The sequence below is a fragment of the Pygocentrus nattereri genome, chromosome 19 (assembly GCF_015220715.1).
Source record: "Pygocentrus nattereri isolate fPygNat1 chromosome 19, fPygNat1.pri, whole genome shotgun sequence".
Lineage (NCBI taxonomy): Eukaryota > Metazoa > Chordata > Actinopteri > Characiformes > Serrasalmidae > Pygocentrus > Pygocentrus nattereri.
Genome location: NC_051229.1, coordinates 35,572,248 through 35,586,272, shown reverse-complemented (window position 1 = coordinate 35,586,272; position 14,025 = coordinate 35,572,248). Strand labels below are relative to the sequence as shown.

Here is a 14,025-nt window from a genome sequence, read left to right as displayed (position 1 = left end):
AGTATAAACATATAAATATCTAAATAATTATTTATATATATATATATATATATATATATATATATATATATATATATATATATATATATATAAATTTACCTCCGCAGTGAGTTTATCACAATATACAATAAAAAAACAATAAAAAGTAAGAAGAATTTCTTGGGTCCATATTTTTCCTTGACCCCCTCACAGCCACCACAGAGACTCGTTAATATCATCAATTACATCATGAGCTCAATTTACTGAAGCACTGATTGGTCAAACAAGGAGCTGCTTTTTAACTACATATAATACTGGGCTTCCTCGAGGAGAGGCTTGGAAATGCTTACACAAACACACCAACATCTATATATATATATGTACACACACAATACACATAATCATTATTAATTTATATTCTATAAATTTGGTTTATTAAATATTAACACTTAACACAAATAAACACAAACTACACAAATAAACAGATTTTGAAAATGTGTCTTGGTGTGACTTTCGCACAGTACTGTGTATGTATATGTATATACAAATAATGTTTTTGACATAATTTGAAAATGCCTGTTGTCCTTCACATCGTGTGAAAATTTCACAATGAATAGAAATGGCCCAAAATGACATCGAAAACATTCTGGTTCTGCTGACTTACTTTAAAAGTAAAGGAGGTTCTCCTTCTCCTGTAAAGTTACCATTTTAGAGATACAAGGTTTTCTTCAGACAACAGCACACACACCCACACACACACACACACACACCCACACACACCAAATAGCCTAACTGCCGAGTGCCAATACTATTGGTTTAGTGGACTATATTTGGACCAAGCTACTGCTTTCACAATCCACATTATGGGACCAAGAGGACAGTGAGTGAGTACTTGTGTCTTGCTATAGAAAACAAAGCGAGGTCTCTGCGCAGACATGGAAATGTAGCACAGCGCACCACATGGGCTTCAGCTTGGCCGGGACTTGCGATCAAACCCACTTGCTGATGTGTTAGCACATGTCAGTGCGCTGAAAGGAGAAAAAGCCTGCGGCTTAATAGTGAAACTGTGTATGTCAGTGAATGTCATGATGGAAACAACAGAACAGGTTTAGCTGGTGGCAGAAGTAGGCCACGCTTTTCTTGTTTTGTTTTTATTTTTTCAGCTTATCTCTTACTTTTTTTCCAGTGGTTGTAAACATGCACAGCTTGAGGTGACAATGAATACAGCAGGAGAGGATCACTTTCATTTCACAAAATTGTTTTGAAAGGTCTTTGATTCCTTATCAAACATTATTCAGGGTGTCATATTTAGTTCATGTTTTACCAAGATTATTACCGTGTTATCAAGCCTAACCAGTCCAGTGGGTGCTGTTTATGCAGGTGTGTGTGTGTGTATGTGCGTGTGTACTCTGCTTTCTAGAAAGGACTTCTTATTACAAGAAAAGAGGGAGATGGAGGGAGTAAAGACGGCCTCCTCACTTGTTGTCATAATACTGGGGTTTTGACCTTGATTCTGAGACCAGGTATCACAGTATCACCATACTTAAAAGATGCCAAAACAATATTGTGACGAACCATTAGACACCTGCCATGCTGTGTGGATTGTATAAAAGGGATTTTAAGCAGTTTCAAAATTCTACATGATTCAGCCATTGAGATGCGATACAGTGGTGTGAAATGGTTGATTGTAGAGACAGTGGTGGTGATAGGAACCAAAGGGCACCATGACTACAACACAGATATAGACGTTTTATTCACTATCCAAAAACACATAAGTATAGACAAAATGCACTCTCAATGAAAAACCACTATTAAACATTACTGTGTTATCTGCTGAGATCATACATCATCACAGCTGATCAAATGATTAAGAGACCCTTATTAGTCCCACAACAGAGAAATTTCACCTCTGCACTTAACCCATCTGTGCAACAAAACACTACATACACGCTAGTGAGTACACACACACACAAAGGGACAGTGAGCACATTTGCCCGGTGCGGTTGGCCACCCTATTCACATCATGTCTCGCTCCATCCACCAACATTGCACCACAGACTTGGAGTTGGCGGATACTTTAGTCCAGGTCTGGGAGGAGATCCCTCAGGAGACCATCCGCCACCTCATCAGGAGCATGCCCAGGCATTGTAGGGAGGTCATGTGGAGGCCACACACAATATGAAGCCTCATTTTGACTTGTTTTTTGCCTGTCGTGTGTTTTTCCACTTTAATTTTGTGTGTGACTCCAAATCCAGGCCTCCATTGGTTAATAAATTTGATTTCCATTGATGATTTTTGTGTGATTTTGTTGTCAGCACATTCAACTTTGTACAGAACAAAGTATTCAATGAGAATATTTCATTCATTCAGATCTAGGACGTGATATTTGAGTTTTATTTATTTTTTTATTTATTTTTTTGAGCAGTGTATAAGTCACTTTAGACATGTTTATCACTGTTGTGTTGCGTTTGTCAAACAAACGTGTAAACCCGCCCCCACCAAGAAGTGTATCCTGTGTCTTTTTAGGCATGGAGTGCTGCATGTGTCATGTTTGATAACATAAACGCTCCTTTTTCCCATTTCTAAATATTCTATACAATATTAACACAAATATTCTGTAACCATAAAGGGAAAAAAGTTTCATTTTGATAACTGAATACTTTTTGCACTTTATTCTTTTTGTAAAAATTAAACATAATACTACAAGTCAATGAAAAGAACATGGCCTTATATCATTATTTCAATGCAAGTTGCTGATCCCATCCAATCTGGCAACCCTGATCTGGCTCTGAAGTAAAGCTGAAAGATGAATCGTTTTTATATCAAAATCGCAAGAGCTGCGATTTTAATTATAGTCTACACGATGAAGAAGTTTTAAGTGGGGAGGTTTAACCTCATAACACAGAGCTTGTGAACCGCTTGCAGATGAGTTAGGCCAATCAGAAGCAAGTAAAGGCTCATATGCTGTGACATCACAACCACAACAAGCCAAAAAAACCGGACATGTTGGTTAAAAAAACATGGAGAACAATTACAGCAAAACAACTGCAATTTAAACCGCAATACAGGTCAGAAAAATATTACGGTTTATATATTATATAATATTTGACCAGGAATGTACCAACTTCATCAGCTATAAGCCTCATACAACCTATCGGGCATAACCAAAGCCAAATTAGTGCAACTTTGTTTGCCTATGAGCAGAATTCAAAGTCATAATCTTAGCCTCTTTAAATAGTATTGAAAATTAGAGTGTTCAATTGTTTATCATATTGTAGGACTGAAAAAACACTGAACTTTCAATACGTCACGCAATGCTACTTCCCACATGCAAACGCAGCCTGCTGGAGGCCAAGTATTTGTTTTCTGTGAGAGATAATGAGTCAGACATGACCACAACATTTGCATGGACCTCCTACTTTGCTCAGGTCTGGTAAAGGAAACTAAAACACCCAGAGACTTGGCACACAGCCTACAGTCAACACTACACAGTACAGGTGCATGTTCACCAGAAAGCCAGACTGACTACCACAGCAAACACAGCACATGAAAGATAGCACTCAGGGACACAAAGGTGTCGGATGTCAGCTAGAATTACAATGCACAGACAACTAAGTGCTGGTCTCAAGTTCCTATCTGCCTGGAGGCAGGAATGAGTCAGACTGCTTTATTATTTGATAAATTAAATAGAGTCTAAGATGTTGTTCACTTCTCTACTTGGACTGTTGTGTCAATTAGCAATCAGACCTCAGCCTCTAAAACCCAGTGATACAGAACTACTGCAAATTATATATATATATATATATATATATATATATATATATATATATATATATATATATATATATATATATATATATATATATATATATATATATATATATATATTATTATTAGTATTCAGTATTTACTATAAATGATTCAGGATCTACTACAAATGACTCAGTATGACCTGAATACTGAACACTTCCAAGACCAAAGAGATGATGGTGTATTTCACAGGGCTAGGCCACTCGCACAGCCAATCTCCATTGAGGGGGTTGATATGGAGAAGCTAAGACCTACAGGTATCTCAGACTGCAACTGGATGTTAGGTTGGACTGGTCAGCCAACACAGACATCCTGTTCAGGAAGGGGCAAAGCCGGCTCAATTTCCCGAGGAGGCTGGGGTGCTTTAACATCTGTAGGAAGCTCTAGTCTGTAGTTGCCAGCTATCTTTTTTATGCTGTGATGTGGAGGGGAGGAAGCATGAAAAAGACAGATGAGATGTGACAGGACAAGCTGGGTCAGTGGTCGATGGGGGACTGGACTCTGTGGTTAAGGTGGCCGAGAGAAGGACTGCTCTCCATTATGGAGGATGATGGCCATCCACTGCACACCATCATCACAGGCAACAGGAGCAAGTTTAGTGGCAGGTTGCTGTCACAGAGTCGCTCAACCGACAGGCTCAGAAGATCCTTTGGACCTCCAGCCATCAGGCTCTTCAACTCTTCTCAGAGGGGCCAGAAGAGAAGAGAGAAGAGGGAAGAGGAGAGATGAAGACTGTTACAAGTTTATTTTATCTATCTGCACATATGGACACCGTCCTGTACATACTGCACTTCTGCACACCTTATCACACATTTTGCACATTTGGACACTTTATTTCATCACCAATATATGCACATATTTATTCAGTATTCAGTATTTATAGTGTCATTATATACTGTTACCTGGGCCTCCTTGTACATTAATTATTGCACTGCCTTTTTTATGTCAGGATAAATGTATGGCATATTCTTTGTATTTTTTTAGTTGTATATTTATCTGCAGATATTTTTGGTATATATTCTTCCTTTTTATCACCCTTATTATTTTAATTGTCCTGTGTTGTGTGACTGCTACTAGCTACTGAATTGCCTTCAGGACCAATGACGTGTCTGTTCGTCTGTCTGTCTGTCTGTCTATATAAATGATTCAGGATCTACTATTAATGATTCAGTATCTACTATACATGATTTAGTAACTACTATAAATGATCCAGGATCTACTATACATGATTCAGTAGCTACTATTAAATATTCAGGATCTACTATACATGATTCAGTAACTACTATAAATGATTCAGGATCTACTATTAATAATTTAGTATCTACTACACATGATTCAGTAATTACTAAAAATTATACAGGAACTACTATAAATGATTCAGGATCTACTACTAATGATTCAGTATCTACTATATATGAATCATTAATTACTAAAATGATTCTGCATCTACTATAAATGATTCAGGATCTACTATTAATGATTCGGTATCTACTATACATGATTTAGTAACTACTATTAATGATCCAGGATCTACTATACATGATTCAGTAGCTACTATTAATGATTCAGGATCTACTATACATGATTCAGTAACTACTATAAATGATTCAGGATCTACTATTAATGATTCAGGATCTACTATACATGATTCAGTAACTAATATAAATGATTCAGGATCTACTATTAATAATTGAGTATCTACTACACATGATTCAGTAATTACTAAAAATTATTCAGGAACTACTATAAATGATTCACAAACTACTATGAAACTAATATATAAGTTGTGCAGTTATAAGTATGTACAATTTAACTCTGGGGCCACATGCAGACATCATGCCTTCACAGCCTTCATACTACTAATGATTCAGTATCTACTATATATGAATCATTAATTACTAAAATGATTCTGCATCTATTATAAATGATTCAGGATCTACTATTAATGATTCAGTATCTACTACACATGATTCAGTAACTGCTAAAAATGATTCCGCATCGACTATAAATGTTTCACAAACTACTATGAAACTAATATATAAGTTGTGCAGTTATAAGTATGTACAATTTAACTCTGGGGCCACATGCAGACATCATGCTTTCACAGTGCAGGTAAATGTGGCCCAAATTCGATTTACTGCCTAAATCGAATTTTGTTGTTTGGTTGTTCTTTTTGTTGTTTGGAGCACTTTAGCTCCGCCCACTCACACAGAAGATATAAGGAGTGTTTCAGATCTGAGTGCTTTTTGAATGAAGCATAATAGGACAGTCAGTCAGAACAGAGCTCATTTACAGTCATTTGTCACTCTTAAAGGCGCAGTGACAAAATCAGCCTGTTTAATGTGAAAGGTTAAAGAGAGGGCTTTTGTTTCAAATATTATACTTTCATCATTTTGAATGCTCTAATAATCTAAAACGGAAACATTAATGTTGTAATGTAAGGCATGACTCAAGACACCAGTGTGCTGAATTATGAACGTTACAATCCTAGTCAACAGGTTTTCCCGCTGTTTTGCTCAGATCAGTGTGGAAAGTATGCAACAGATGTGATGAGACTGAAAGTACCTTGCAGAGACTCAGACCTCTTTACAGTGGTGGTGATAGGAACCAGAGGTCGCCATGACTACAAGATGCGTGGTGCACGCTGGCGCGTTTGGCTGCCGCTACCATTACCGTGTTTCTATCGAATCTTCGTGTATTGTTTTTCGTTTTATTGTTTTTCTTTTATTCTATCCAGTGCAATGCTTAGTGCGACGTATATGCCCACATTTAAATATACAGCTCAAGAACTTCTACGGCTACGCTTTCGGGCTCAGTCCTTAGAACTACCACCGTCTCTCCATCGGGATATATATGTCCACCGCAGATCTCGTCGCAGATTTACATTCGATGACAGCAAGCCGATACGATCTCTCTGGACTTCTTTACCGCGACCAGTAAGTGGCCGCTGTGCCCGGTCTATTAACCGGGACGTGTTGGCTGCCTTGGCTAGGTCAGCTAACAGCGTCCACAGCGTGAACCGCGTCAACATCGGAATGCTGTATATCTGCTCTCTCTCTGATAAGAGCCCTCTGGTTTCTGATCTACTCACGGACCATAACTTTGATTTTCTCTGTTTAACGGAGACATGGCAGCAACCCGGTGAGTTTTATCAGTTAAATCAGTGCATCCCTTCCGGGTTTGTGTTTACCAGTGAAGCCCGCGTCACAGGGCGAGGGGGCGGTATCGCTATTCTCTATAATGAGAAGTGGAGAGTGTCCAGACTGTCTGTAACTCATCAGCCTTCCTTCGAATCTGCTACAATCCAAATCAATGGACCTACTCCTACCATCCTAACCACAATCTATCGTCGACCAAAGTTCAATGCTGCCTTTTTAAATGATTTCTCTACGTTTTTAACATCTATCTGCTCTATGTCTCAGAACCTAATAGACCTGGGAGACTTTAATATCCACATGGATAATAAAGATAATACAACTACCAAGGACTTTTTGTCATGCATCGACACATTTGGCCTGCAACAGCTTGTGGATTTTCCAACCCACTGCAAAGGGCATACTCTTGATCTCATCTGCTGTTCTGGGATCACTGCTTCGAACTGTACAGCCACGGAACTTCCCATCTCTGACCACCATCTGATTTCATTCACTGCAACACTACCTGCTGTGGAAACTAGTTCCCGAGTCATTTCATTCCGTAATATAAAGAACATTGATCAGACTCTATTATCATCTGAAGTGAGTTCTCTACAATGGAACTCAGGATCTGTTTCCCCAGAGACTCTCTTATCCCAGTATAACACGGAGCTACACGACCTATTGGATAAACTCGCCCCACTAAAAACAAGGACAGTTTCATTTGCTCGTAGTGCGCCATGGTACACCGCCGAATTGCGCCACCTAAAATCCAGGGGACGACAGCTCGAGCGCTTGTTCAAGAAAAGTGGACTTACAGTACACAGGGAAATGTACAACAGCCACTTAACGCACTACAAGGAAGCTATCTTTGCTGCAAATTCTGCTTACTACCGGAAATTGTTCATGGCTTCTGAGGGCAACACCCGTGCCCTTTTCTGTTCTGTAAACAATATGCTGCAATCACCGGCCACATCATCTACTCAAATGCACTCTGTTGATCTATGCAATATGTTTATGTCATTTTTTGACTCAAAAATCCAAAACATCCATCAACAGATAACCTCTTCCCACACAGCTAATGCTACCCCTAAGTATACTCCCAATCTACTGCTATGCTCTTCTTCTTCTTTATCTACTTTTACACTCCCTACAACTATTGAAATAGCTCATCTTATTAAGAAAGCTAAGTCTACAACCTGTATTCTAGACCCTCTTCCAACAAATCTTGTCAAAGCTTGCTCTTCCTCTCTAAGTGAGCCTATTACTGCTATCATTCAGTCTTCTCTTTCAACTGGTCTTGTCCCTGCCTCTCTCAAACTAGCCATGATTACTCCCATACTTAAGAAACCTGGATTAGATCAGACTGATTTTAATAACTTCCGGCCAATTTCAAGTCTACCATTTATTTCAAAAATTTTAGAGAACACTGTCTACACTCAGATTCATACTTACCTTAGTAACAATAACCTATATGAAACCTTTCAATCTGGCTTTCGTCCTCTCCACAGCACAGAAACCGCTCTCCTGAAAGTGACCAACGATCTTCTAGTGGCAGCTGATTCAGGCCGGCTTACGATTCTCATCCTCTTAGATCTAAAAGCTGCGTTCGACACTATCTCCCACCCAATACTACTTGATCGTCTAAAATCTATTGGGCTCACCGATACTGTGCTTAAGTGGTTCTCCTCCTATATCAATGATCGCTCCCAGTTCATCCGCCTCAAGAACTGCCAGTCATCTATGTCCAAAGTCATTTGTGGCATTCCGCAGGGCTCTGTTCTTGGACCTCTCCTATTCATAATTTATCTTCTCCCAATTGGCCAAATATTTAGGAAATTTAAAATACATTTTCATTGTTATGCTGACGACACCCAGCTTTACCTCTCCACTAAACCCAACGATACTTTCCCACCCTCCTCTCTGTTAAAATGTTTAGATCAGGCAAAAAAATGGTTCTCCGAAAACTTTCTACAGCTAAACACCAATAAAACTGAAATTCTCCTAGTAGGAACTAAGAACATCCTTGCAAAATGTCAGTCTTTCACTCTGAATCTTGATCATTCCACTGTCTCTCCGTCCTCCCAGGTTACAAGTCTGGGAGTTGTTCTTGATAGCCATCTCTCCTTCAAAACACACATTTCCAATATCACACGCTCAGCCTACTTCCATCTTAGGAACATTAACAGACTGCGTCCATTCCTCAGCCAATCCTGCACAGCTATTCTGGTCCATGCATTAGTAACATCGAGACTAGACTACTGTAATTCTATTCTTTTCGGCTTACCTCAGAAACACTTACATAGACTCCAGTTAGTTCAAAATTCAGCAGCTAGGATCATCTCCAGGTCGCCTGTAACCGAACATATCACCCCTGTCCTTAAAGAGCTCCACTGGCTCCCTGTCAACTACCGGATCCAGTATAAAATCTTACTAACTACATTCAAAGCTCTGCATGGACTTGCTCCCTCTTATATCTCTGATCTCCTTAAGACATACAGTCCTGCTCGCACCCTCCGATCCTCGTCAGCTGGCCAGCTCACTCTCCCTCCAGTCCGCTTGTCCACCGTGGGAGCTAGAGCTTTCAGCCACTCTGCCCCATCTCTCTGGAACACCCTTCCTACCCAAATTCGCAATATTGATTGTCTAACTACCTTCAAATCTCGGCTTAAAACCCATCTATTCACACTTGCATACTCCTGATTCCTCATCTTCACTTTTCTCTGTTTGTCTTGTTTCTCGTCTGGTTGAAAGTATTTGAATGTATGTTGATTTGTTTATCTGTTTATTTGTTTTTTATCCTCTTTTATACTCTACCATTCTTCCTTTAACCATTGTAAGGTGTCCTTGAGTGCTTTGAAAGGCGCCATTACTAAATAAAATGTATTATTATTAAATGTATTATTACAACACCAATATAGCCATTTTATTTACTATGGAAAAAGCACCAGTGCACCTACACAAGTCTTCTTAGCTCTATTATGTAATGTTGATGATAGTAAAATAGTGATAAATCTGAAAAAAGAATTTTTGCTCGGAGACAATTTTGTCATTGATTCAATACGTCAATTATTTACTATGTTGAGATCATATGTCCGTATTGTAAGTCCATCTTTGAGAAAAGAAGTCATTATTTGAAGACACTAAGCCAAATCTTTGAGAAAATAAGTCAGGATTTGTGGTATTAAGTCGACATTTAAGAACATGAGCATTGCTTTTTATTACAGTCAAAATGTTGACATACTTCTGCCAGAAAAATAAAACATAGGTTTAGGATAAAATCTTCTCTAAACTAAAACAAAACAATGTCTCAGATGTTAGACAGCAGAAACATTACCATTTCATGTAATAACTTCTTGTGAGGGAGCTATTAGAGGTGGACGTCTGGTTCCTATCACCTCCACTGGGACCAGTGCGAAGCATTTCACATCAAATTACTTCCCCTTTAACCGCAGAACCTATCATCAGGGATGTTCAGGAGACGCACAGTTACAGATTAAGACATGCATTACAGCTTACTGTAAGACAGTGTTGTATGAATATTATACAGAGATGAAATGATTACAGTAGTAAATGGTATTCCAGTCTCATTGTATGAGGCTATTTGTGTTTTTGTGTATTAAGAACACATCTGCTTCCCATTATCTGCATGCATTTCATATCTCAGATATGTGGCCTATGGGTGCCTGACAATCTTAGGCCAACAGTACTGTGTACTGTTTACGCCTTTGATTGTTTTATTCCAATGTTTTTTTTAAGAAATACAAGCTAAATGCCCAGATATGTTCGCCTTATGACCTGCATGTACCTCTTCCGTACGAATGGATCCTTCTCAAAACTACCAAAACAATGTCTCAGCATCAGGCAGCGTATTCATAACCATTATATGTAACGTTCCACTGCTATGCTGATGATACACAGCTGTACATATCAGCCAAACCAGATGATAAATCCAGATTAAATAAAATAGAAGATTGTGTTAAAGATATAAGAAACTGGATGCTGCAGAATTTCCTTCTTTTAAACCCAACTAAAACAGAAGTTCTCCTTCTTGGTCCAAAGGCTGCTCCGAATAAATGCTCAGATTTAATGTTAAATCTTGCTGACTTCTTTGTAATACCTGGTTCAGTAGCTAAAAGTCTTGGTGTGAGGATTGATTCAGATCTAACGTTTAATCAACGCATAGGTAATATTACAAGGAGAGCGTTTCTTCACCTCCTCTGGAACCTCGACATCTTCACCACTATTAGATCTGATGATTGCTCAGAATTCAGTTCTTCGACAGAAGAGCACATGGCACTGCAAGCTGGAGTCGCTTATTACAAGTTAATATTGAGCCCTCGGCCTGTTATTAAGCCATGGTACTCCACACAGAGAGGACACGGGCTACACCAGCCTGTGTGGAGGGTGATGGAAGTGTAGCTATCCGTTTAGAGGTGGCAGACAAAGACATCATGGCGCATCACATGCACTTTCACTTTTGCCAAACTAAAGACAAGTCGTAATAAGCGCGTTATTACACCGTTCGTGGTGGCTAACGTTCATGTCCGAATGAATTAACGGGGGTAAACGGGGTACATGGGGCAGGTTGGCTTCGTGTGGCTGTTTACCATCCGCCATTAATCACCTCACAGTTACAGCTAACTATGAGCTGAAAAGAAATAAACAGCAGCTCGTCCCGAGGCTGGAGCGGCTTCTTTTTTCGAATGTTTCCCGTTCCACCTTAAATGGTGCAGCAGTTATATTCTGGCGCCTGGGGCTGCACCATTTAAGGTGGAACGGGAACATTCGAACAGGAAGCTGGCGAATAAGACCTCAGCTCGGCTGCTTAGTACAGAGCTCCCCATCTGCAGCTCTACTTACCCATCTTCAGCCTGCTTTGTTTCTCCAGAATTGGCCATGTCTTCTACCATCGTCCAAGCACGAACAGGCTGGGTTTAGCTGGCGCCACCGTTGCGGAGATGTTTCCTCCGGTTGAAGACGGATTTAACGAACAGGAGCGTTTAAAGCAGGTCTCCAACCTGCTGAGGGGAAAAGCCAGCAAGGTGAGCTCTCACGCCAGCATCCACCTAAAGCTCTTCCTATCGCTCACACTCGGTTTTAGGCTTTGCGTGCATCTAACCCGCCTCCTCAACACGCCGTAGCTCTGCTCTCCTCAGAGGGGAGGATTTCGAGCACGGTGGCAAAGAAACGGGGGTAAAAACACAGCACAACGCCGCGATTACAACTTACAACTGCCTCGCGAAGGCTGGCAGATCTTCATCGTCCAATCAAAACAATGTTGCCAGCTCGAGGCAAAGGGGCGGAGTTAAAAGCCCGCGCTTTCTTCCACGCAACAACCCGCCCTCAGCTCCCTCTCCTGCAACCCAGGCCGGGAGTCCGAGCTTCAGGGTTCAGGATAAACAGTCTCTGTCCTTTAGAGGGTCCAGCAACTGGAAGCCCATGTCCTCCTGGTCACTCCGACTGATTCTGGAATCATTACGTCAAATTTAGTTGGCTTACCATGTTTATTTCCTCAAATTTCGACTTAGTATCTCAAAATAATCACCCATTTTCTGAAAAGAATAAACAAATTACTTACTTTTCACTACCGAACTACTCCAATTATGACTTACTTAGACATTTTGACTTAGTTTACAAATAATTATTAGTTATTTTGTCACATTTGAATTCACTCTCAAAAATATTAAACGAATGACTTATTTTCTCAAAGTCTTGAATTAGTGCCTCAAATTATGACGTAGATGTGACTCAACATACTGGCTTATTGTCTTAAATATCAAATGAACAACTCGATTTCTCACGGATTTGACTTAGTATCTCAAAATACTGAGATTTTCTCAAAATATTAAATGAATACCTTATTTGTTGAAGGATTTGGCTTAGTATCTTAAAACACTGACTTATTCTCTTAAAGGTTTGGCCTAGTATCTTTTAAAAAGGACTCATCACATTTTGACTTAGTAGTTCAAATAACCTATTTTCTCAAAATGTTCTTCAGTGATTTGCCTTAGTATCTTAAAATAATGGCTTATTTTCGCAAAATTTGACTTTGTGCCTTAATGACTTATTTTCTCAAATTTTACTTTACTCTCTTAACATATTGACTTATTTTCTCAAGAAATATTAAACAAAAGACTTATTTGTTTTTCAAAATCTTGAATTAGTAATTCAAATTATGACTTACTTTCTCAAAAATTTGACTTCGTATCTCAAAATACTGACTTATTCTCAAAATATTAAATAAAAGACTTCTCAAGGATTTGACATGATTTCTTTTTTGAAGTGTCTAGACAAAAAAAACCTTTTTTTTTTCAAATTTCGACTTAGTATCTTGAAATCAGGGCCGGCCCTTCCATTAGGCGATACAGGCAAATGCTAGGGGCGCGGTCTGTCCAGGGGGGCTCGCGTGCAATTTTTTTTTTTGTTGTTGTTTTTAACAAATGAACAATTAATAAATATGAAAACAAGCAAAGTCCACATAATCATAAATTCATTGTTTAATAATATTAGTCAAATTAATAATAATTATAATACCAACACACAACACCTATCACCCGCGCGCCCTCCCCCTCCCGCCCCCGCCCACTCTGCGCACCTCCTTACTGTTTCTCTGTGAGGAAAAAGACAACACCACAGAGTGAGTGACATCACCCCGTAAAGATGTCTAAAAGGCGAAGTCCTCTGGTGCCCAGGGCAGAAAAAGGAGAAAAGAGGAGGAAGAAAGGCGGCAAAAAAACAGAGGTAATATAATATGGTGAATTAACCACATGTGTATTGTACAGTAAAAGTTCCCTTCAGAAAAATAGTTACTAGCTAGTAAGTGATAGCATCAGTTACCCCTTCCCTAAACTCATTAAAGAAATTTGAAAAGACCCCCCCCCCCATTTTCACTAAATAAGCAGGTCTTAATCCTCGTTGATTAGAGACTCTCTACAATAAGCAGAAAGTTGTTCTCTGCACTACTTTATGTAAAATAGTTTTAAAATATTTTTTGTGCAACACCTTTATATTTATTTATTGTTATACGGTTATATTTATAATTCACTTTTTATTTGTTTCTTTAATACTGATTTTACTGTTTTACTGTTGTTTTCGTTCT

The 14,025-nt window shown here is 39.1% G+C and overlaps 1 protein-coding gene across 2 annotated transcripts in view; it reads right to left on the bottom strand.

Moving 5' to 3' along the window:
- si:dkeyp-97b10.3 overlaps positions 1 to 12,179 on the bottom strand; it is a 49,697-nt gene extending 37,518 nt beyond the window's left edge. For both annotated transcript variants that reach the window (XM_037531082.1, XM_037531083.1), the window contains exon 1: positions 11,787 to 12,179. In XM_037531082.1, coding sequence (XP_037386979.1) covers positions 11,787 to 11,836 — 50 coding nt within the window. In that variant the 5' untranslated portion in view covers positions 11,837 to 12,179. The remainder of the gene's footprint in view (positions 1 to 11,786) is intronic.
- Positions 12,180 to 14,025: the final 1,846 nt, after the last annotated feature.